Source organism: Nymphalis io, chromosome 24, assembly GCF_905147045.1.
Source record: "Nymphalis io chromosome 24, ilAglIoxx1.1, whole genome shotgun sequence".
NCBI classification, from domain to species: domain Eukaryota; kingdom Metazoa; phylum Arthropoda; class Insecta; order Lepidoptera; family Nymphalidae; genus Nymphalis; species Nymphalis io.
Window position 1 is genome coordinate 7,815,651 of NC_065911.1, and position 22,210 is coordinate 7,837,860.

Below are 22,210 nucleotides of genomic sequence, written 5' to 3' on the forward strand. Positions count from 1 at the left end.
AATTCAATTAGGTATCATTTTCTCTCCTGTTTCTTAACCGTTTCTTTTTTTCTTTGGCAGCTATTGATGAATTTTAGTGTTACAATAAAAACAATTAAGAATAGCCAAAAACATTTACGAAACACAAATGAAATATATGCTTTCCTCAAATTTACTTCCACTAGTTTTGTTATATGTATACATATGTTTAGAGTAAAATATTCCCTCTAAGTTTCTTTCGGCGGTCTGTTTCCGGAATTTCTTTCCAAATTGGTTTTTGATAATCAATAAGCATCTGTATAACATATTTATTTTGACGTTATTTAAAAAACAACAACGAATCGCCGGTAGAAACTATACTAATCTAAAAGCATTAAACATATAATAGTTTTAAGGATTTCGATATTTATATGCAGTTATGTATATATTATTTAACGTAGCTCGCGACCCCATATTTAATTTTCCTATAGATCTCGTATTGTCGAATTACTTTCGCAAGAATCATCTGATAACGTATAACTTCGTCCTTAATATTTGTCGAAATTATTAAGGACGAAGTTACATGAACGATGACATATTTATTCGATTGTTATCAATGGTACGGATCCCTTAACTTCAATAAAAGGTTTACGCTTTGCACTTTGCCCAGGATTTTCTGTAACACGCCTGAAGCAAAAATAAATCAATTTCATACATCGCAACAAAGAGCGTGACTTGTCTCCAAAAAAAAGGTTAAAAGTAGGGATAAATATTGTAGTTTTAATACCTGACGGTTACATGACAAAAATGAATACATATGTTATCGTCAAAAAAATCTTGAGCCTGGAAACTTTAATAGGTTTTTATTATTTTATATTGGGGCTCAATGTTTCCAGGACGGTAGCGATCAACTCAAAAACCATATATCTCCTATTCAATATCTCCTGCGTAGTTGGCTAATCTCTCTTGAGATTGGCCGCCGTGGCCGAAATCGGTCTGGAGGACATTATTATTATTATAATTAATTTAAAGTTACGAGAACTATATTATATTGAAGGCTATATTCGAAATAAGTCGCCTCTAAAATAGCTCTGGATGGCTAGAATGGAGGTTCAAAGTCATACGGAACCCTCTTAACGACGCAAGTAATTGTGGAACAGAAACGATTACAGCGGTATCTCAGAAGAATTTAATAATGGTAAGGTTTTTAATTGTCAACGTTGTACCGTGTGAGATGTTAGATTAGAACTGTTGCACACTACCGTATCGGAAGTTATGGGTTGATTAAAATACTTTTAGCTCTGCCAATAAATATTATCTTTAATTAAAATCTTATCTGTGATTATAACGATCTACATTATTCGATAAAAATGATAATAAGAGTATGTAATAGTGTTCTTGTTGGTGATGTTTTTTTTTTAAACATTAATGTTGAGCCATATCCATAATTCAGTCTTCAGTCAATAATTTAATCGTTGCCACCGCGATTGCTGCTGAGCTAAGTTTATTCGATATTTAAAACAATATCAGTTTTTAGGGTCCGTTCACACAGACCGGCTCGGAGAGGAGAGCAGATTTTTATCACGTTGGAAACAGTGTTTTGAGTGATTGTAGTAAAGTTTATTTTTGCATTTGCACCTTTTTTGTCATTAAAAATGCCTGAACGCGCTTCGTGTGAAGTAATAAAAGGAGCCGACCGGCTCCGCTTGCGTGCTCTTTCTCGCTCGCACCCGCTTTCAGATCTCTTCCAGCCGGTCGATGTGAAATAGTTGGCGGCTCCGCTCCGGCCAATTCCAAGCGTATACGACCCGGTCTGTGTGAAAAGAAAAAAGCAGGCCGATGCTCTCCGAGCCGGTCTGTGTGAACGGACCCTTATACGTCGTGTGATGCACATTGGAGAGACCTATGTCCAGCAGTCAACGAAGGGTTGAAGATGATTTAGTATTTTATACATTAAGATATGATATAATATATATGTATCGATTATATTTACATTGTTCACATGATTATATATATTATATCATATATTATCTAATATATATATTAATTGACATATATTTATAAAAAAATAAAATTAAGTGTCATAAGCAAAATACTCAATCTTGTCTTGGTTACGTAAACGATGAATAAAATCATTTATATAAACGAATTTCTATAAATGGTCCAGGAAAACATCTACTAGTGGTAGGGCTTTGTGCAAGCTCGTCTGGGTAGGTACCACCCACTTATCAAATATTTTACCGAAAAACAGCAGTATTGTTATGTTCCGATTAGAAGGGCGAGTGATCCAGTGTAATTACAGGCACAAGGGACATAACATCTTAGTTCCCAAAGTTGGTGGCGTATTGGCGATGTAAGCGATGGTTAACGTTTCATATATTGCCAATTTCTATGGGCGTTGGTGATCACTTACCATCAGGTGGACCATTTGGTCGTCGAATTATCTATAATATAAAGAAAGTCCCAGTACGATTCCTAGATTTACATAGGGAGTTTCATTCCATCTCGAGCGCATAGAATGAAAAGTTGTGATTGGGTTAAGCAATTCGCAGCTAGACTACTTTTTAGAAGTATTTATATTATTTTAATTATAAAATTAAGGGATAATAAATAAATTAATAAATGCCTCACTTATGATCGCCATCAACCCTATTCAAACTCGATAAAAATAAAATAGCGAGGGCATATATTTCAATTAAAAAGTTTGGACCAAATCCGACTACGTGTCCCGAACAATCTAAAACTCGACTCGTGATGACATTTTTTAGGATTTCATTGAGAATTTATGCATTAGTAATATTTTGTACTTAGTGTTTAATACAACGAACATGAGTTAAATGTGCGTTAATAAGTGAGTGAAATAGTTTAAGTATTATATAATAAAATAATAATTAAAGTTGATTACCGTGTGGTACAGAATACATGGCTCTATAAATTATTTAAAAAAAATTGTAAAATTGAAGTCGAGAGAAGTGCATGCGCAACTTTTTGTTATGTATACATAAGGATGTAAGTTTAATGTATAATTTTATAAAACTTGCAAAACCCGACATATTGTCTTGTATTTTTATAAATTCAGTTATCATGAAGATCTGTTGAGCGGTGCTTGAGTTAAAGTCAAGCTTCATCTAGTAACAAGACAGAAAGCATAAAAACGTTATCCATGAAACGTACATATACGCGTCAACTAAACTAACTAGCTATTATTATAAAACTAATAAAATAGCTATCATCGTTAGTTTTCCATTAATAATTTAAATTTGCTCGTCTCTTCCAAAGGCTTAATCCGCATTTTCTATATGAATGAAAAAATAACTTCTAATTAATTAATTGTAAGTGCTCACAGCCACTGGAAAAAGTAAGATTACTTTATCTAAGAAAGAAATAACGCCTTTGAACTCTTTGTGAATAATCAAGTATGCTTAATAAAAGACTAAGCTAATTGATTCATGTACTATTTTTTCGTGAAGTAACTGTTTTAATATGTTTTTTTACAAATTACCTGACTAGGATGACTTTATTATATATTGATACCAGATAGTAGAAAGTTACTGGTGGTAGGGCTTTGCGCAAGCTCGTCTGGGTAGGTACCATCCACTCATCAGATATTCTATCGCAAAACAGCATTACTTGGTATTGTTGTGTTCCGGCTTGAAGGGTGAGTGAGCCAGTGTAATTACAGGCACAAAGGATATAAAATCTTAGGTCCCAAGGTTGGCGGCGCATTGACTATGTAAGCGATGGTTAACATTTCTTACAATGCCAATATCTGGGCGTTGGTGACCACTTAACATTAGGTTTTATTATTATTAGGCCCATATGCGCGTCCGTCTTCCTATTCTATAAAAAAAATTCCATTCTTGATTTGATTTATTACACAGATAATAAATATTGTATCTGTATTATATCTATCTATCGATAAGCGTATTATGTTCTGGCAATACCAGTGAATATCGCTAAATCAGTTTGGAGACGTTTATGCGTTTGTAGTATTACAGCTTTCATACTTCTTTTAATATTTCATTTTCTTTATTTTTCTCTACTTTTTCTTTATTTCTCCATTTCTCTACATTTTTAGTATAAAATTTGTCCTCATACGTCAATAAAGCATACATTGTGACATTTTTTAGTTACAGTTATAAACACAAATCTAATTTTTCAATATTTTAATTTTTATTAAAATATTGTATTTATTTTACCTATTCTAATCGGTTTATACAATAAATTACAGTTATCGAATCGGCATTCATTGTTTCGACATTTATTGTCTATGCTGTTTGAGAGATTTTTTTTCTTTATTTAATTTAGGGAATTTTGTCCTACACAGGCACTCAGTCCCATTGTCCCTTCTATAATTTGTAACATCACTTATTATTTATTGCTATAAGATAAAATTTCAAGAGCATCTTAGCAGATTCTGATAAAGGATCTGATAGAATGCTCTGAACTAATCCAAGATCGAACAAACATACTTTTAAATTATTTAATAGTAACTTCCTCTGATTCTGTGTCTTGACACATTCCATCAACAAGTGATTTAGATCTTCAGTACGACCACATCTATCACAATTAGGAGAATCAATTTTTTTCATAAGGAAACCAACACTTTTTCATGGGATATGCCCAGATCTCAGACGATGAGCTGTAATAATATATTACCTCTTTATTTTATATCTGTTAAACCAAGGTATGTAAGGAGGCTCACTTTGAATTGTTCGATACCAAATTCCCTTATTTTTAGATATTTCATCGATATACTCTTTCCAATTACCATAAATCTCTTTTTTGTACTTAATTTAATTAAATCTGGTTGTATGTTAATTACCCTTCCTGATAAAATTGCTTCTTTTGCTAAACGGTCAACCTCCTCATTACCATTGATGCATATATGAGACGGAATCCACTGTAAAATTACATTAACATTATTACACTGAAATTGGTGCAATTTGCTTAATATTTTCTATGCTATGGGTAATCCTCTTCGCCCTAAAACACATCGATTGAGGTGGAGTAATGCACTTAAACTGTCTGTTAATAAAACAAAAATTTGTAAGCCCAGACTGAATATATGATAGTGCTTTCGAAATAGCCAGCAATTCTATTGACATTGTGGACAAAAGATTAGTGTTTATTCTGATTTTTTCTTTAAAATTTCTTATTGGAACATGGAACGCGGCACCAGAACCATCGTTACTTTGAGATCCGTCTGTATATATTCTACTGTTTGAGAGATGGCAGCACTACATTGTTCGCCGTTCGGTCGTCCTTTTGATCATTGAGCGGGTGCCGGTCGCTTACCAACGCCTGTTTTAAACGATTAAATATATTCCTTTTTGTAAGTATATTCATGGAATATAGTGGATTATTGGCATTGAATATAGTGTTTGTACATTTCGTATATTGGTTTTTATATTCGTTTCAGATTATATACAAAATTATACTAATGAAGGGTTACCTACGTCATCTACTTTCTAAAACTTATTTGAGAGGTTCGGGTTACCAAACCGTAAGTAAAACACATTGTATTCGTTTAGTCGAGACATATTATTTGTTATTTGAGTAGTATTTAATCGATTCTTCGTTTAATTACAATCTTTGTATCAAAACCGTGCCACATGCAATATAAGTCATATATTGACTTATTTCTATATAGTTAAACACTCCTGAGGTAAGTTGATGCATAAATTACATTCAATAATATCCCACGTGGTTCAGTATTTATTTTTATCAACTTCTTCATATTTTATTCAAAAACTGAACATAGACTTAATCAATGTACTAGGTGACCTGGGTCGAATCGTAATATGATTCGAATTGTTTAAAAGCCTCGTTTCATTAATTTAAATGTAGTTCTTGCTTTCTAATTCAGTTCGGTGTACTCAACCGAGGAATTGTTGCTGATTTGGAGCTGTTGGAGTTTTGTGGAGGAGAGGCTGCTTGTCCAGTGGCCTGCTGTTGCTGCTATTTGCTGCTTCGCATTGCTTTTATTTATTTGCTCACTCATTGTGACACTGCGTACAGGGTTTGCACTATCCTGCTTATCTATTTACATCTATCACTTAATTTTAACCGATGCCAACTCAGCTATAGCTAACTCACTTATATTATTTTATTTTATTAATGTAAACTTAATTGACTAGATACTGTCAACGGCCCAGCCCCTGATTTTTATGTTGTAAATTTTATCATTAAAATTTTATAATCTTTATGACAAGTTTAATTAATCTAGCGGTCTTGGTGGAACGAACAACCTTACACAAGAGCACCCCGTGACAATACATGAAAATTCAGTGTCTTATGACTGATTTCGAGCCATTTTTATATAGGTAAAACATAAATAAAAAAATTATTAACATTGACACAAAACATTCAGTGGCCCCGCACTAGGCAAGCCTGTTTTGCGGATACCAATACAATGCGGTAAACAATAGCTCGGGCGATATACAATCCCATAAAGAATTAATAATAATATTTCTTTATACAAAATGCAGTAACATTTTTAACAAAGAAATATTATTATTATTTCTATTTAACTTTTAAAGTTTCTCTTCTTTCGAAGGGTTTAAGCCTAAAACGCGGGCTGCAGCCAAGCGTTAAGGAGTGTTGCTTATATTAAAAACGTTGATGATAAAGTGGATGATGATATAAACTTTTGGGTGATATGGAAGGTGTTAAGGATTATGGCTTTTTGAAGTATATGGAGGACATATGTTGGCATTTGTAAGGCGTTCAGATTTTGTGTCAAGGATTTTGGCACGATACCTGTGGATGATAGGACTATTGGGACTATATGTACTGTTTGTGCTTTCCATTGCGTTTTAATTTCTATGGCGAGATCTTGATATTTACTTAGCTTTTCAGATACTGTGGTTTGTATGTTATGTGAATTAGGAACGGCTATATCGATAAGATAAACGATTTTATTGATTTTATCATGAACGGTAATATCTGGTCTATTATAACAGATAGTTTTGTCAGTTATTATTGTTCTATCCCAGTAGATTTTGTGGTTTCTATTGTCTAATACACTTTCCGGTTTATATTTGTAATATGGATTCATTTCTGTTATAAGTTTATATTTGTATGTGTATGATTGCAGCCACTTGATCATGGCGATGCTTATAATCGGTCTGTGCGAGAGATTTGAAAGCCCCCGTTATGTGCTGAATAGTTTCAGAAGCTGCGTTACAGTGTCTACATAAGTCAGTAGGTTGATTATTATCCTTCATTATGTACTTCCTATAGTTACGAGTTGCTATTATTTGGTCTTGAATGGCGAGCATAAAAGCTTCGGTTTCAGGGAACAGTTCACCTCGTTTGAGCCATTCGTTCGACTTCTCTTTATCGACGTGGGGTTAGTTCAAATAGGCTCGGTGCCTCCCACGCAGTGTTATTTCAGCCCACGCCAACATTTGTTGTTGTGTACTTATGATAATATAAATATATGTGTACTTATGATAATATAACTTATGATAATATAGATATAAAAATATGTAAGTTCGTTTACTTGAGTGTTTTTGTCATGTAGGTTTAATGGTGTAAGCTTTTTGTCTATTTCTGTTGCGTGTCTATGTAGAGGTGAGTGTTCGGATTCATCATGGAAGTATGCTCTGAGTGACAGTATCTGCTTATTGTGTAAATTATGTATGTCTATTAATCCCCTTCCTCCTTCTTTGCGTGGTAGTGAGAGCCTTTGAATACAAGATTTTGGATGATGTTTATATATTTAGTGAAGTGAGTGTTTATAGTTCGCTGTAATTTTTTTATGTCACTTTTTGACCATTGTATTATTCCGAAAGAGTACGTAAATAAGGGTATGGCAAATGTGTTAATAGCTTTTATTGTGTTTTTAGAGTTAAGGTGTGTCTTTAATATGAGATTTAATCGGTGCGAGAATTTTGTAAGCAGTTTTTGTTTTGTCGTAGTTTGTAGTATTTGCCTAGATTGTTTAAAACCAAGGTCTTTATATGTGCTCTGGTCGCCCATTGGTTCAATTTGTTCACCAGTTTCGAGTGTGTAGCTAATATTAAGGATTTTTCCTTTCGAGATTGACAGAATTTTGCACTTGTCGACTCCGAATTTCATATGAATATCTTTTGAGAACTGTTCCATAATGCTTGCTAACTCAAGCAGTGTGTTTTTGTCAGTGGAGTAAAGTTTTATATCGTCCATGTACATGAGGTGTGACAAGTTTTTTTTTTTTTTTTCAGCCTTTTGCCGTCCACTGCTGGACGAAAGCCTCCCCCATAGAACGCCAACCATCCCGATCTTGGGCAGTCCGCATCCATCCCGAACCTGCCACCTTTTTTAAATCGTCGGCCCATCTTGTCACAGGGCGTCCTATACTACGTTTGCCTAAGCGTGGTCTCCACTCCAACACGTGTCGGCTCCATCGGCCATCAATGCGCCTGGAGACATGACCAGCCCACTTCCACTTCAGCGAGCTAATTCTAAGCGCGATGTCGGTGACTTTAGTTCTCTGGCGAATGTCCTCATTTCGGATTCTATCTGCTAGAGAAACCCCAAGCATCGCGCGTTCCATTGCTCGCTGAGCGACCCTAAATTGGTGGACCAGTCCTACGGTAAGTGTCCACGTTTCGGCACCGTAAGTCATTACAGGTAGGACGCACTGATTAAAGACCCTGGTCTTAAGCGAGTGTGGGATCGACGATTCAAAAATATGACGTAACCTCCCGAATGCCGCCCAGCCCAAACGTATTCTTCTTTTAGCCTCCTTCTCAAAGTTGTGCCGGCCAAGTTATATAGTTTGGCCCAGGTAGATATATTCCTGCAAAACTTCAAGTGGAGAGCCATTTACGACCACTGGTCTCGGGGATACATGACGGTTTGCCATAATTTTGGTCTTTTCAATGTTCATCCCGAGACCTACTTGTCTTGAAGAATCGCTCAAGCTGTTTAGCATCTCTTCCAAATCCTGCAAAATCTCCGCCATGATGACAATGTCGTCGGCAAATCGCAGATGTGTAATGTGTTGGCCATTTATATTAATGCCGCGTCCGTTACAATCGAGCGTCTTGAAGACGTCCTCCAATGCATTGGTAAAGAGTATCGGTGATATTACATCTCCCTGTCTTACCCCGCGATGCAATTGGATTGGTCTTGTGCTCTGATCTTGTATATTGTGTAAGTTATATTGGGTGTTATTACCGTAAAGTGTGAATCCTGTATTGGCTTTATTTAACAAGAGTGAAAGAGGATTTAAGGCCAAGCAAAACCAGAGGGGGCTCAGAGCATCTCCTTGAAAAATTCCTCGTTGGATACGGATTGGTTCAGTAGTTAAAGATTTCATGGACGATTGTTTTATTTTTAATACAGTTTGCCAGTTTTGCATCGAATTTTGTAGAAATGATATGAGGGTTGGGTTTATTTTATACAATTTTAAGACATACAATAACCAGCTATGCGGGACTGAATCAACTTTTGATTTCAACGTGACTGCTTTTTGATAATCAATAAACATAGTATGGATATCTGTTTTTGATTTTACCGCACTACTTAAAATGAAAAGTAAGCTACTCCTTACAACCTTGGCTATTTTTTCTACACCCCTTTTACTGTTCGGCTAATATATTATGTTTAGTTAAATGTTTGTATATTTATAATTTTATATATGGTTTGTAAACAAGTTATTGGTCGGTATTTATCTGGATTTGTGTTATCATGTTTATCTTTAGGTACTAAGTATGTGATTCCATGTGTTATATATTTCGGTAGTAAATGTGGTGACAGAATGAATGTGTTTAAGTACTTATGTATGTATGAGTGTATGATACTACTTGTACCTATAGTTGTGAATATTGTCTGAGCCTGGGGATTTCCAATTATGCATTCGTTTGATGACATCTATAAATGTTTTTATTAGTTTGAATTTGAACTCCACCTCTGGAATATGTGTAGTTATTTCGTTAACCCAGTCTGCATGTTCATTATGTTCTATGGGGTTTTCCCATGTCTTAGCCCAGAATTGTCGAAATATTTCAGGGGGAGGTATTTCTAGATTTCGCTCATTATCTTTGCAATTAGATAATAAATTTCTATAGAAGATTTTTTCATTGTTAGCAAATGTTTTTTTTTTCTATTTTACGGGCAGTATACGTCAAATATCTCTTAAGTCTACTAGCTGCTGCATTAAGTTTCTGTTTTAAGGTATCTAAGAAGTGTTCTATATGCGTGTTTGTATTTTCATATTGTGCGTGTGATTGATATTATTGATATTATTGTGTCTTTATGAGTTCTACTGCAGCTACTACTTTTCGGTTTCTATTTCCTCTAATAAATTGTGTTAACCTGCCTATATTGACTCGTAATTTCCTTATTTTATTTTCTAATCTTCTTTGCTAGCTAGGTTTTCTGTATGATTTGTTTTGATGGTTGTTTTGTGTTGAGAATATCATTCTTGCCCCATTACATTTAGCTGCTGTCCATGGGGCACAGTAAATTATTGTCTGTAGAGTGATAAAATCAGTATCAGTGTTTATAAATTTTGTCAGTATCATCGTATATTTCATCATCATCATCATTTTGTCAGTATCATCGTATATTTCATATCATCATATATTTCATTATTAATGAAAACTTTTTAGAAGTCTTTTGTTTAAGAATGTATGGTCTGCTAGTTGGTTCAGTATCACGAAAATGTTCTAGAGCATGTACGAATGTGTTCTCTATTTCAGTGTTTACTTCTAAGGTAGTATTAAGCATTGATTGCGTGTTGTTGAGGTGCTCCATATCATGATCGTGGGTGATACTTTCTATGTTTTGTTCATCGATAGGGGTTGATATCACGGAATCAGTGCATATAACTGTAGTGTTTTGCATTTTCCTAGCTTGTGAGTTTGTTTCTGAATTAGATTTGAATGCATCGTAGTGAGTTATATTACTTTGTTCTGTTGTTTGTAAATGTTCATTATCTGTGTCTTCAGTTAGTGTGTGTGTATAATGTAATTCATCTGCTACTTGTTATTTAATCAGTGTTAATCTATCTTGTTTTATATATATATATATTTTAATTCATTTATTTTAAAGAGGGTTTTTTCTTTAAGAAAATGCCACCCTCATAGTGCTTACAGAACATTAAACTTTTCACATTGCTTAATTACATCATTCATGTCATAGCGTTTACATCATTCTTAATAAGATCATTCACTAGCTTGTACAAAACTTTCACTGGTTCTGATGTAGGGTCAGCGAGGACACTGTTACATGCCCCCACCTCTCCGCAATAATTAATTAAACGTAAAAAATATATTCTATCAGCTTCGTTTCGAGCACACTCCATTATTACATGATACGTGTCTTCTATGATATTACATATACTGCAATTAGGTGAGGGTGTTTTACCCATAAGGAAACCAAAGTTATTTAATGGAATGTGCCCGGAACGAAGTCGAAGAGCTGTAACAATTGAAGACCTGGTCATATTGGCACCATCAAACCAAAGACTTTTCCGTAGGCCAGGCTGCATTGTTCTGTACCAGACCCCCTTAGTATGCGATCGCTCATCAAAATACTCTCTCTAAAATTTGTACAATCTTTGTTTAGCCAAATATAATAATTCCGAATGATATGGTAGGCAATGGTAGAAGATACCATTTCGTGCTGCATCTTTTGCTAGTATATCAACCTTTTCATTATTTTCTATGCCAATATGAGCAGGTATCCACTGTAATATCACTTTTTTATTTTGACGAGAGAAACTTAGAATAGATTTCAAGATGGTATAGGCTATCGGAATTCCTCGAAAGGTCGAGGTAGATCGAGCCACATGCTGGAGAGCAGTTTTAGAATCTGACAGGATTACAAATCTATCACATTCTATAGAACTGATATATGATAAAGCCTCCACAATGCCTAATAGCTCTGCACGCATTACTGATATCTTAGTATCTACTCTAAGTTGACAACTAGTATTAGCTTGGGGGTCATAAAAAGCAACACCAATATCAGACTTATCTTTCGAAGCATCTGTAAACACTTGATAAAATGAAGAATATATTTCTGTAATTGCCCGTTCAGATAATAATTTTAAAACTGCTTTATTATAATTACTTTTACTGTTGTCAATTGTGGCTAAAGAGCATTTAATGTGAGAGGATAAATCCACATTGCTAACCCACGTGTCTAGACTGAACATTTCTAACTTATCGCTTTGGTGGATTCCGAAAGCGGTGTAATCATTGTGAATCATAATAAGTAATGGTAGTTTCTTATTTCGCCAGTAAGAATTAGTACACACATTTTGAAATATATTTAATAGCCTGATAACTTTATTTTTAGCCATAGATTTACATTTTAGCCAAAATTTAGCTCCCAAATAATATCTTCTGATCGATAATGGTGATATGCAAAGCTCATTTTCCATTATATGGATTGGTGTAGTCTTAACAAAGCCACCAATCAATCTGAGACCTTGATTTTGTAATACATCAACTTTTTTCAAATTTGTTTTACAACTATTATCATATAAGAAGCTGGCATAATCTATTCTGCTACGAATTAGCCCAAAATACAAACGTCTTAAGTGAATAGGATGTACGCCCCAGTCCGGTCCTCTCAGAATTTTAAGAATATTTAATAAATTTAATATTTTTATTTTTAAGTCATTGATGTGTTTTGACCATCTCAATGAATTGTCTAGCCAAACTCCTAAGTATTTAAAAGTGTTAACCTCTTCCATGAATTGGTAATTCAATTGTAACTTTACTGTGTACTTTTTACGCCCCCTTTTAAATATGCAAACTTTAGTTTTAGTAGTCGAAATCTCTAAACCTATATCTAATAAGTAGACAGCCATAGTGTTTAATGCCGATTGTAGTTTTTCAGAACTTTCTGTCAAACTATTACATGAAGTAAATAAAACGAAATCATCCGCGTATTGCAATAGAGAGACTAGGCTGATATTTTTGCAAATTTTATAAGTCACAATATTAAATAATAAAGGCGCTAATGGGTCTCCTTGCGCTAATCCTAGGCTGGTATTTCTTGTCATAGCGTTTCCGTCTAACCGAATTTTTAGAATTCTATGGTTTAAAAAATTCCACAGATAAGTGCACAGTTGTGACCCTACACAAGCTATCTAAAATCGAAATAAGAGAAGTAATATTGACATTGTTGTACGCATTATGGATGTCAATAAAGCACGCGATTGTTGGCCTATTTTTAGAAAATCCAATTAAAGTTTTAGTTATAAAGTAAGACAGGTTATCTGCACACTGATATGATTTCCTGAATCCAGTAGTATTCATCGAAAAAATGTTATTCTTTTCGCAAAACCATTCCAATCGCTTGTTAAGAATACTGTGAAAAATTTTACTAAAGCAAGACATTAATGCAATTGGGCGTAATGACGAAACAGATTCTGAATCTCTACCCGCTTTCGAAATAGGGACGACGATAATATTTTTCCACTGGCTAGGAACAAAGCCTTTCTCATAAAAGAAATTATAAAGGTTTGTCAATATAAGTTTACTATTTTTAGGAAGATGTTTTATCATCAGATATGTAATTTCATCATCACCAGGTGATGTATTTTTAGATGGAATACAGCTTTCTAGTTCAGTCATTGAAATATTGGAACTTATTTTATTATTATGAGAACATAACGCAGGGCACATAGGGGAAACATAATCGGGTGTTAAGCTATGCAAAAGTTTGTTTGCCAGATTTCCATTTATTTGTTGTTTAGAAGACTTATAGCCCTTTAACCACTTCATTTTAGACCATAACTCTGTCGATGTAGTTTTATGATTTACAGACGAGCAAAAATTTTGAAAACAATTACTTTGAGAATTACGCATTAAGTTTTGTGCAAAGTTAATTTTTTCTTTCAATATATCCAAATTACGTGGGATTGGATTACGACGGAATTTTGATAAAGCTAAACGTCTTTCAGCCACTGCTCTAGATAAATGCTGGTTCCAGTACGGTTTGGGGGAAAAGTTAGAAGAAGGGTTTTGACTAAATCTTATTAAAGGGATAGATATTTCTGCTGCCATATTTAAGTAATCTACGAAGGTATCGTAGTCTTTTTGGGGGTCATTAAGCCAAGAAAAATGATTGAACAAGTTTTCAAGGGTCTGCGTGTATAAGTTCCAATCAGCCAATTTAAAGTTTCTTTTATATATGTATAGATATGAACAACTTGAATTGGTTGAGATTTTAATAACCCTGTGGTCACTGCCCAATGTTTCATTAAGTACTGAGTAACTGAATTTAAGCGCAATATCAGAGGTTACCAAGGAAATATCTGGGGAGTATTCTTGAAGAAAACCATTAACTAATTTTACTCTAGTGGGTGTGCGGTCGTTTAGGGTCACAAGCTGATTGTCAGAAAGCGCATCGAATATTTGTAAACCTCTTTGGTCAATTTTTCGCGACCAGTTAGTGTGATGCCCATTAAAGTCTCCAATTATAATAGTCCTACAGTTAGCTATGGAGAAAATGGCGTCCCAATCACGAGTACTGGTTCGGGCTGATAATGGGCAATAAACTGAAATTATATTATCAAAGTCTCCACAATTCAAAAACTTAAGGTGGATAATCTGGATTGACGAATTAATCTGCCGTACTTTGCATACCTGTGATTTGATGGACTTATGTACAATTATGGCTATTCCCCCATATAAGTCATCACGATCACAGCGGTGTATATTGTAATTTTTAATATTTAAGTAACTATTTAGCTCTAACCAAGTCTCACACACAGCAGCAATATGGATTTTCTCCTGCCACAACAAATTTTCAAAACTTGTCAATTTAGGTCTGAGGCTTTGTGCGTTCCACTGAATAATATTTAGCTTTGTGAATTTATGTGTTTAAATAGTCTAAAATTAACTTAAGTATAGGCCAATCAGAAATATTTTCAACAAAAATTAATATTAACCACTCAAAACAGCACTTAATTGTATTCTTTAGTTTTTGATGAAATGTTCCGCCTTTAAGAAATAAAATCTCTTTTAATCTATCCAAGAGTTCTGAGAAGTTAATGTTTCTATCTAATGATTTTTCGGGATTTGCTTGGTGTAATTCTTCAGACTCCATTTTAGAATTAGGCAGGTGATAATGGTTTGTAGATAGGTTTGCAGTTTCGGTTCTAATCGCTTTATGTTTTCTAGGTGCATTTTCGGATTTATGATTAATTGTTGGAATGTTAGCCTGTTTACTTGAAACGTGTGCTGAAGGGATATGTTTTTCGTTTTGATCCTCTTTTGAATCCATTGCAGTAGGAGGAAAAACATTTGATACAATATTCGCGTACGTACGTTCTGGATGAGTAGGAGTATGATCCACGGTAATCTTCACAGTAGGGGTTTTATATTTATGATTCGGAGACTCTGGTAGCATTGTCCGAGCTTTCCTGTATGTACAATTAAATTGAGACATAATCTCACGAATTTTTTTTTGAGTCAAGTAAACAGGACATGTGTGGACCTTGACAGTTAACACAAACAAAGGTCTTTGTCTCGCAATTTGCATGATTACCACCACACTTAGGGCAAATAATCTTATCTGCTGGGCATCTAGATAGTGTATGCCCTAATTTCCAGCATTTGGAGCACTGAGACAGCGGGAATGTGTAAGAGTCAACATTAATCGAAGACTGTCAACGAAGACATGAGTAGGCAAATATGAACCTTTAAAACAGAGACGGACTCTCTCGCAGTCAATCCAATTTCCATCCGTATCACGTCGTTTCAATCGATGTACTGAACTTAATTCCGCACGACTATCACATTTAATGCGCATTTTTATTTCTTCTTCCGTTAAATCAAGGTCCACGTCCTTAATTGTACCATATGTAAAGTTTACTTGAAATGCTTTTTGAAATTTCTACCCTTTATTCAATAATTCTTCACATGTCATCATTCTACTCATGCAGTTGACATTATCGAATTCAACTCTAATTTTGTAGGGGCTTAAGTATTTTATTTTAGTAACATCAGTAATTTTCAATTCCTTTAATATTTTTGCAAGGGCGAATTGTTTGGGAAACTTTTCTTTACATGAAATAAAAACTTTCATGTCTGTGTCTTGAGTTTTAATTTTTTTTCCTTCGTAACTGTCTGCCAACCTTCGTCTATATCATCTCTTTCTCTTTTGTTAACTCCCACTGACCACTGTTCTATATCATCTTCCATGGGTGTATATTCTGTCTCCTCACAGTGCTGCTTTTTTTTGTAACATCTCGCTCAAATAGATAGTCGGGCTTGGAGTCCTCAACTCGTTATTCACATTATTCTCATCAGACAAAATATCAATATCATCCATATAAAATAAATATAAAAGATATATATAAAATAAACACAACCGCACTTGTTCAACAGTAAATTAACCGATTGATAAGCGGCACCGGTCGGCCAGCGCGCCAAACCGGTTTCACAGTAAATAACTAATAAGTTGTAAACAATAAAGAATGCATTCATTTAATAGACGTCCACCTCGCGCGAGTACCGTCGCGAGACTCTTAATATATTTATTATTTATTATTGCCCTTCGTTGATCCGCTAATCTTTGCTCTGTAATGTGTGTAAACTCTGGTTATAGGTTTATAAACTCTTCATACAAACGTTTTCTTTAAGCGGTCTTATTAGTCTCTAATTGTGTTATTTTGAAATAAATCCTAATAATTGCTTCATTGCATTGATTTGTCCATTTCATACGTTTTCCTGTTAGTGTGTTAAGGGATGTTTTAAGAGTTGTAGCGTTTTGTTGTATCTGAGTTTGGATTACTTGCAATTCTGATCTATCCGTAACAGCCTGTGAATGTCCCACTGCTGGGCTAAAGGCCTCCTCTCCTCTTTTTGAGGAGAAGGTTTGGAGCTTATTCCACCACGCTGCTCCAATGCTTCTGATCTAACTTCATCGTAAATCTGATCAATGGTTTCTTGTGATAATAATTTCTTTTGTACAATAGCTCTACGTTGGTCACCAATTCTCTGTCTGCTTACTTCCATATGTGGATATTTATCTATAAATTTTATATGTAATGAAGAAAGATATGAATTTGTGTCTGATTCTAAATTTGTAAGATATAGGTAGGTACGTGGGATGAACTTATTCATTTCCATACTCCATTTTTTACGTTTTTTTACGCCACTGGTGGTGGGCACAGGTTCACTGAAAAAATTTGTCTCTTGTGCAACATCCACCAGTTGAGCACCGGTTGATGATGAATTTGGTGAAGATGCATACAAAATTGGTGATGAAGAGGGTATTGATGGGAATAAAGATTTGGAGGATGAATTAGAAGTCTGCGTGGACTCTTCTTCTAACGATGGCACGTTCGCCTGTATATATTTTTTTGTTTTAGACCTAGTTATCATATTATTTCCACGAGTAGCTAGGGACATAAAAGTCAATCACAGCAGAGCCCTGCATTCACTGTGATAAGGGTAAATTAAATTGGAGGTCCCCTTGTCTCTAAAGTTCGCATACTAACTTCTAAGCACCCCCTTAGTCATGGAGCCCTCGGCGTACGCTGTTCCACCTTGGCTTGGGTTGTATCTCTCTTGGTCTGTCTTCTCATCTTAGGCCAATCCAGCATGAGTAGCTCTATTGGCATAGCCCTAAGAACCATTGAAGCGCACAAGCCCCACCACGTCGGCAACGTAAAGATACGTCGGTGGGGCTATTATTATTATTATTATAGATGAAAAAGGTAAAATACAAAATACAATACAATTTTATATTAGTTAACAGTGTTTAGTGCAACGTATATTTTAATGCAGCCTTAATTAATTATATTTTTTAAAGGAGTACATTATTAGTAGGTGTATTAATTTTATATTTCTTAACAAAAACAACTTAATTCGATATGTATATGTAATATTTTTGTTAAGTATATAAGTATCTTATATAAGTATATAACACAAAATATTACATATTACGTCATGTCAGTTTACAAGCCAATGTCTAAGGGTGATGGAACACTTAGTATTAGGAAAATGAGCCAGTTGGCTGTCTACCTGTCAATAAAACAAGTTGAGCTTGACTGATTTCGGTCACAATCCTCAACGAAGAATGGTTAATTAAGCCGGAGATATAGTGCACAAGTGTGTGCACAAGCTGTTCATTCTTTATTCGCACACTTTCATAATTCAATGTGACAGTAAAACATGGAAGTGCTTAAATTTCTAAATTTCGGCCTTCTAAGTTTTTGGTCTGACCCGGAATTTGAGCCTATTAGCTTGCTACCCACAGCCATTAATCTAATGAAACACAAATAATATAAATTATATAAATTTATTGGTACATTATAAAAATTATGCTATTAATAAATACAATTATAGCATATGTAAGAAATGAAAGAGATCTTTTAATATTTGATGCTTTACATTCATCTTATATATTTCAAAAGTTTAAGTCTTTTTTATAACTCATGACATCAATGGCTTATCCATTAAGAAATGAGACGATTTTTTTCCCTTAATTTCATTTTCTATTTCTTGCAAAGTCTTATCTTTGGTTTCATTTAGAACAAAATATAATACGACTAGACCAGCTATCACACATGTGCCGTAAATACCGAACGTACCGACGATACCGGTTTTATCCATCATTAATGGAGTTAATTTCATGACGAGGGCATATAAAATCGTAAAAACTATGCCAGTCGTACATGATCCAGTACCCTTATGTTCTAATGGTAATATTTCTCCTATTATTGCGAAACAAACTGGAACAACACCAGCATTTACAATGAAAACATTTAAGAGTATTACAAAAGGCGTCACCCAGAAAGATATACTAATCTTGTAGCTAGATTCCAAAAATGTGAGAAAACTTGTTACAAACATCAATGAAACTGATAGTATTCCTGCAGTAAACAGTATTGTTCGTCTTTTAAAACATCTTATAATGAAACATGAAATCGAAAGTGCGACCAGAGTTAACGCGTCAGCGCCGATAGTGCAATACACAGCGATCGTCTCATCGCTAGTTATCTGTATCAAAATTTCAACAATATACGCAAGCATGTAATACCTACCACTAGCATCAATAATCATCGTTAGCACAGAAACGATTAGGAAAGATCTAAGAAAATCTCTTTGCGTCAATTTCCTCAAAAACGCTATCAATTTGTCTTTTTTGCTATTTTTATTCTTCTGCCGTCTCTCTTGTTGCGCTGCTATGAGTTCTTCTAAATCTTTCCTATTCTTCGAATTATCACCATGCAACCATATGTATGATGCACTGCACTCTTCATATTTGCCCTTCATGGCCAGGAAAGCTGGACTTTCAGGCCATGAACAGGTTATTATAATTGAAACAATTTGAGGGATTATAGCAAATATCGCTATTTGTCTCCACGTCCAATATAAAGCCATGGAGTGACACATCAGCGAACCTATCGCCACCGAAGCTTTTTTTATTGTTATAAAATATCCTCTTCTTTTTGGATGTGAATACTCTCCTAATACTATAGCAGTAATATAAACTCCGCATAATGCCATTCCTTGGATAATTCTAGCAGCGTATAAAGCAGATATGCTGTTCGCGAGGGCAAATATGAAAAATCCGGTACTAACTAAAATGTTCATGCAAAAGAATGCAAATTTACGGCCAAATACTTGCATAAGTGGTGGAATTACACAAAATCCGATGACTCCGGAAAATCCATGGCTGGCAGCTGTAAGAAAAAAATTGCATGTAATTTATATGTTTTTGAATAAAAACTCTTTGTAGGTTTTAGATTATAAGTTACAATCCAATTTAAAATTATAGTCGGCCGTGTAAAAATAATAAATATGGTATATTTCTGTAGTCGGTGTCTAATGTTATATAGGTATTCATTTAAGCTTAAAAACGACCATCCTTCACATACATGTGCCTATGTCACAAGCTGGATCAGTTCATAAACGATTATATGTTGGAGCATAAATACAAAAAATCACCGGATTCTAAATCCAATTCGATATAAGTAAATACTTACCAATCCAGGAAGCTTCGTCTGGTGTGACAGATATTTCTGTGTTACTTGGAGACAAGATAGCGGGGTTCAGAACAGCCGGAAAAGATAACATCAGACCAGTTCCAATGGAGTGCATGCAGTCCGCCATGAGGACTAAACTCTGAAATAATATGTGCTCTGATCATATTCATAGTTGCCCAGTAATGTTATAAAAATGTGAAAGTTTGTGTGTTTAGATGTCTGTTACCAAATCACCTCAAAACGACTAGACAGATTCGATCCACGGACTCAAATAAAAGTAAGTAAGTCGGGATGGATAAATTAAATATAATTTGTTAAGAAAACTTATTCTCTGGATGGAAAGATAAGCCCTTGAAATGTCTATGGGCTGTACTAACCACATCAGCCCATGGCCCATTTGCCCGTCCGCCTACCAATACCATAAAAAAATCACCACTATCACGGTACATCTGCTGTTACAAATATAATAAATTAAAAACTTACCTGTCGCCATAAATAAATATCGTCAAAACAGCTCATTTCAAGTTATAAAGTTTAAACATTTGTTGTTAAAATAAACAATTGAATAAGTACTTCTGAATAAGTAATAATTGCACTTTGTCGTCGGTTTCATATAATTTTATCTATAATGTAAATTAACAGACTACATAAAACATTTTTTTAGCGTTTTATCGCCTTAACGTTAGGCTGAGTGTTCAAATATTAATTCCATTATTTTTTTAATCAATATATTAAAAAAATACGTAACATGAATTTCCACATGTAAAAATTGTAACGTCACATAATATAAAAACGTTGTACACAAATATTTTCAAGTTTCCTCTAAGCGTGTCTAAAGATTTCACACTTGAATAAAATTTTAATGTATTTCGAATATTGAACAATTGTTTGTGTCAGATCACAGATGTTTCCATAAAATAACTGAACTAGTAATCCTTACCGATTTTTATATTATCGTATTTGTTTTTATTTTATTTGTTCAATTAATAAAAAAATAAATTTGCCTTGAATTGAAATAAATGGTATTTCTTTTTTCCTATTTTTATACATGTTAATAATTACATAGAGACGCGATCTAATGAAATAAGGTAAAATCAGACCCTGGTAGAAGCTTACGTGAAGCAGTGGGTGTACATGGGCTGGTGATGATGATGAAATCTATACATAAATAGGCAAAAATAAAACAGTTCAGTATCTTTTTCTTATCTGCTTGTCAACCGACTTTCTTTTTGTTTTATTTGCTATCTATTGATGAGTTTTAGTGTGGTTAAAAACATATTGAAAATAAATACTACATATGATACAAAAAATGATTGTATAAATATAAAAAAAAAAACAATCAGAACGCCTACACTAAAAGTAGCTGTTCTAATAGGCGCGTGTAATCCTATTCTCTATTTCACTCTCGTAGTCTTCCCCTCGCTCGCAATTATCTCACTGTTTCTATAAATATTCGGTGTTGTCTTATTTTTTATGAAAGGTCTGTTCTTACAGCGTTTTGAAAATCATCTACTAGGGTGAAATTGGAGATAACGTTTTTACGGAAGCTCATAAGACGGTGAAACTTATGATAAAGGAATCATATGCAAGCTCGCCATTTTGGAAAGTATCTTACGAGATCAATTATTATTGACGAAAGAAAAACAATATAGGTTTATATACCAAATATATTTTTTTAACAATCTACGTATGTATTATATCCACTAACCCGCATTGTAGCAAACGGAGGCCTTAGCCTAATGGGATATTTATAGGTTGTTACTTTACTAAGCTACGAGTATAGTGTAGAGTCAGTAACTCTTTTGTGGGGCAAGGTAACAGGGTCTCAGAAGCGTTCAAAATGCCTCAGTTGCCAAATTAAAAAAGAAAAGTAAAGGAATGCTTGTGTAACAATAACAACAATAACAGCCTGTTAATGTCCCACTGCTGGGCTAAGGCCTCCTCTCCCTTTTGAGGAGAAGGTTGTGTGCTTGTGTGCTTGTGGTTATTTATTATAATTAATGAATTTATTGATGATACCACACCTTGGGAATTAAACGATCGCCTAAACAGAACACAACAAAAAGAATAAGTAGAACAGAAAAAAACACAACTGTTCTTTTCCGAACCGAAGGTAGTTTCCAGTTTGACTATCAATAAGTAAGTGTAACACTTCCATGTTGAATAAAGTATTTTGATTTTGGTAATTGTCATTTGTAAATTTGCCATCTGGTTGTCAGTTCCCTCGTTTGACTTGCTAGTGTGAAAAGATAATGAAACTTATATGTAAAAAATTAAGACTACTCATGATACAAGTTTTAT

General features: G+C 34.3%; 1 protein-coding gene across 1 annotated transcript; it reads right to left on the reverse strand.

The window, feature by feature from the left end:
• Positions 1 to 18,353: 18,353 nt before the first annotated feature.
• On the reverse strand, positions 18,354 to 20,473 carry LOC126777957 (facilitated trehalose transporter Tret1-like). The gene is made up of 3 exons (XM_050501278.1): positions 20,393 to 20,473; positions 19,910 to 20,048; positions 18,354 to 19,606 (listed from the first exon to the last, which is right to left on the reverse strand). Exons 1-3 carry the CDS (start codon positions 20,426 to 20,428, stop codon positions 18,354 to 18,356), a joined length of 1,428 nt encoding a protein of 475 aa, XP_050357235.1. The 5' UTR covers positions 20,429 to 20,473.
• Between the last annotated feature and the right edge of the window lie 1,737 nt (positions 20,474 to 22,210).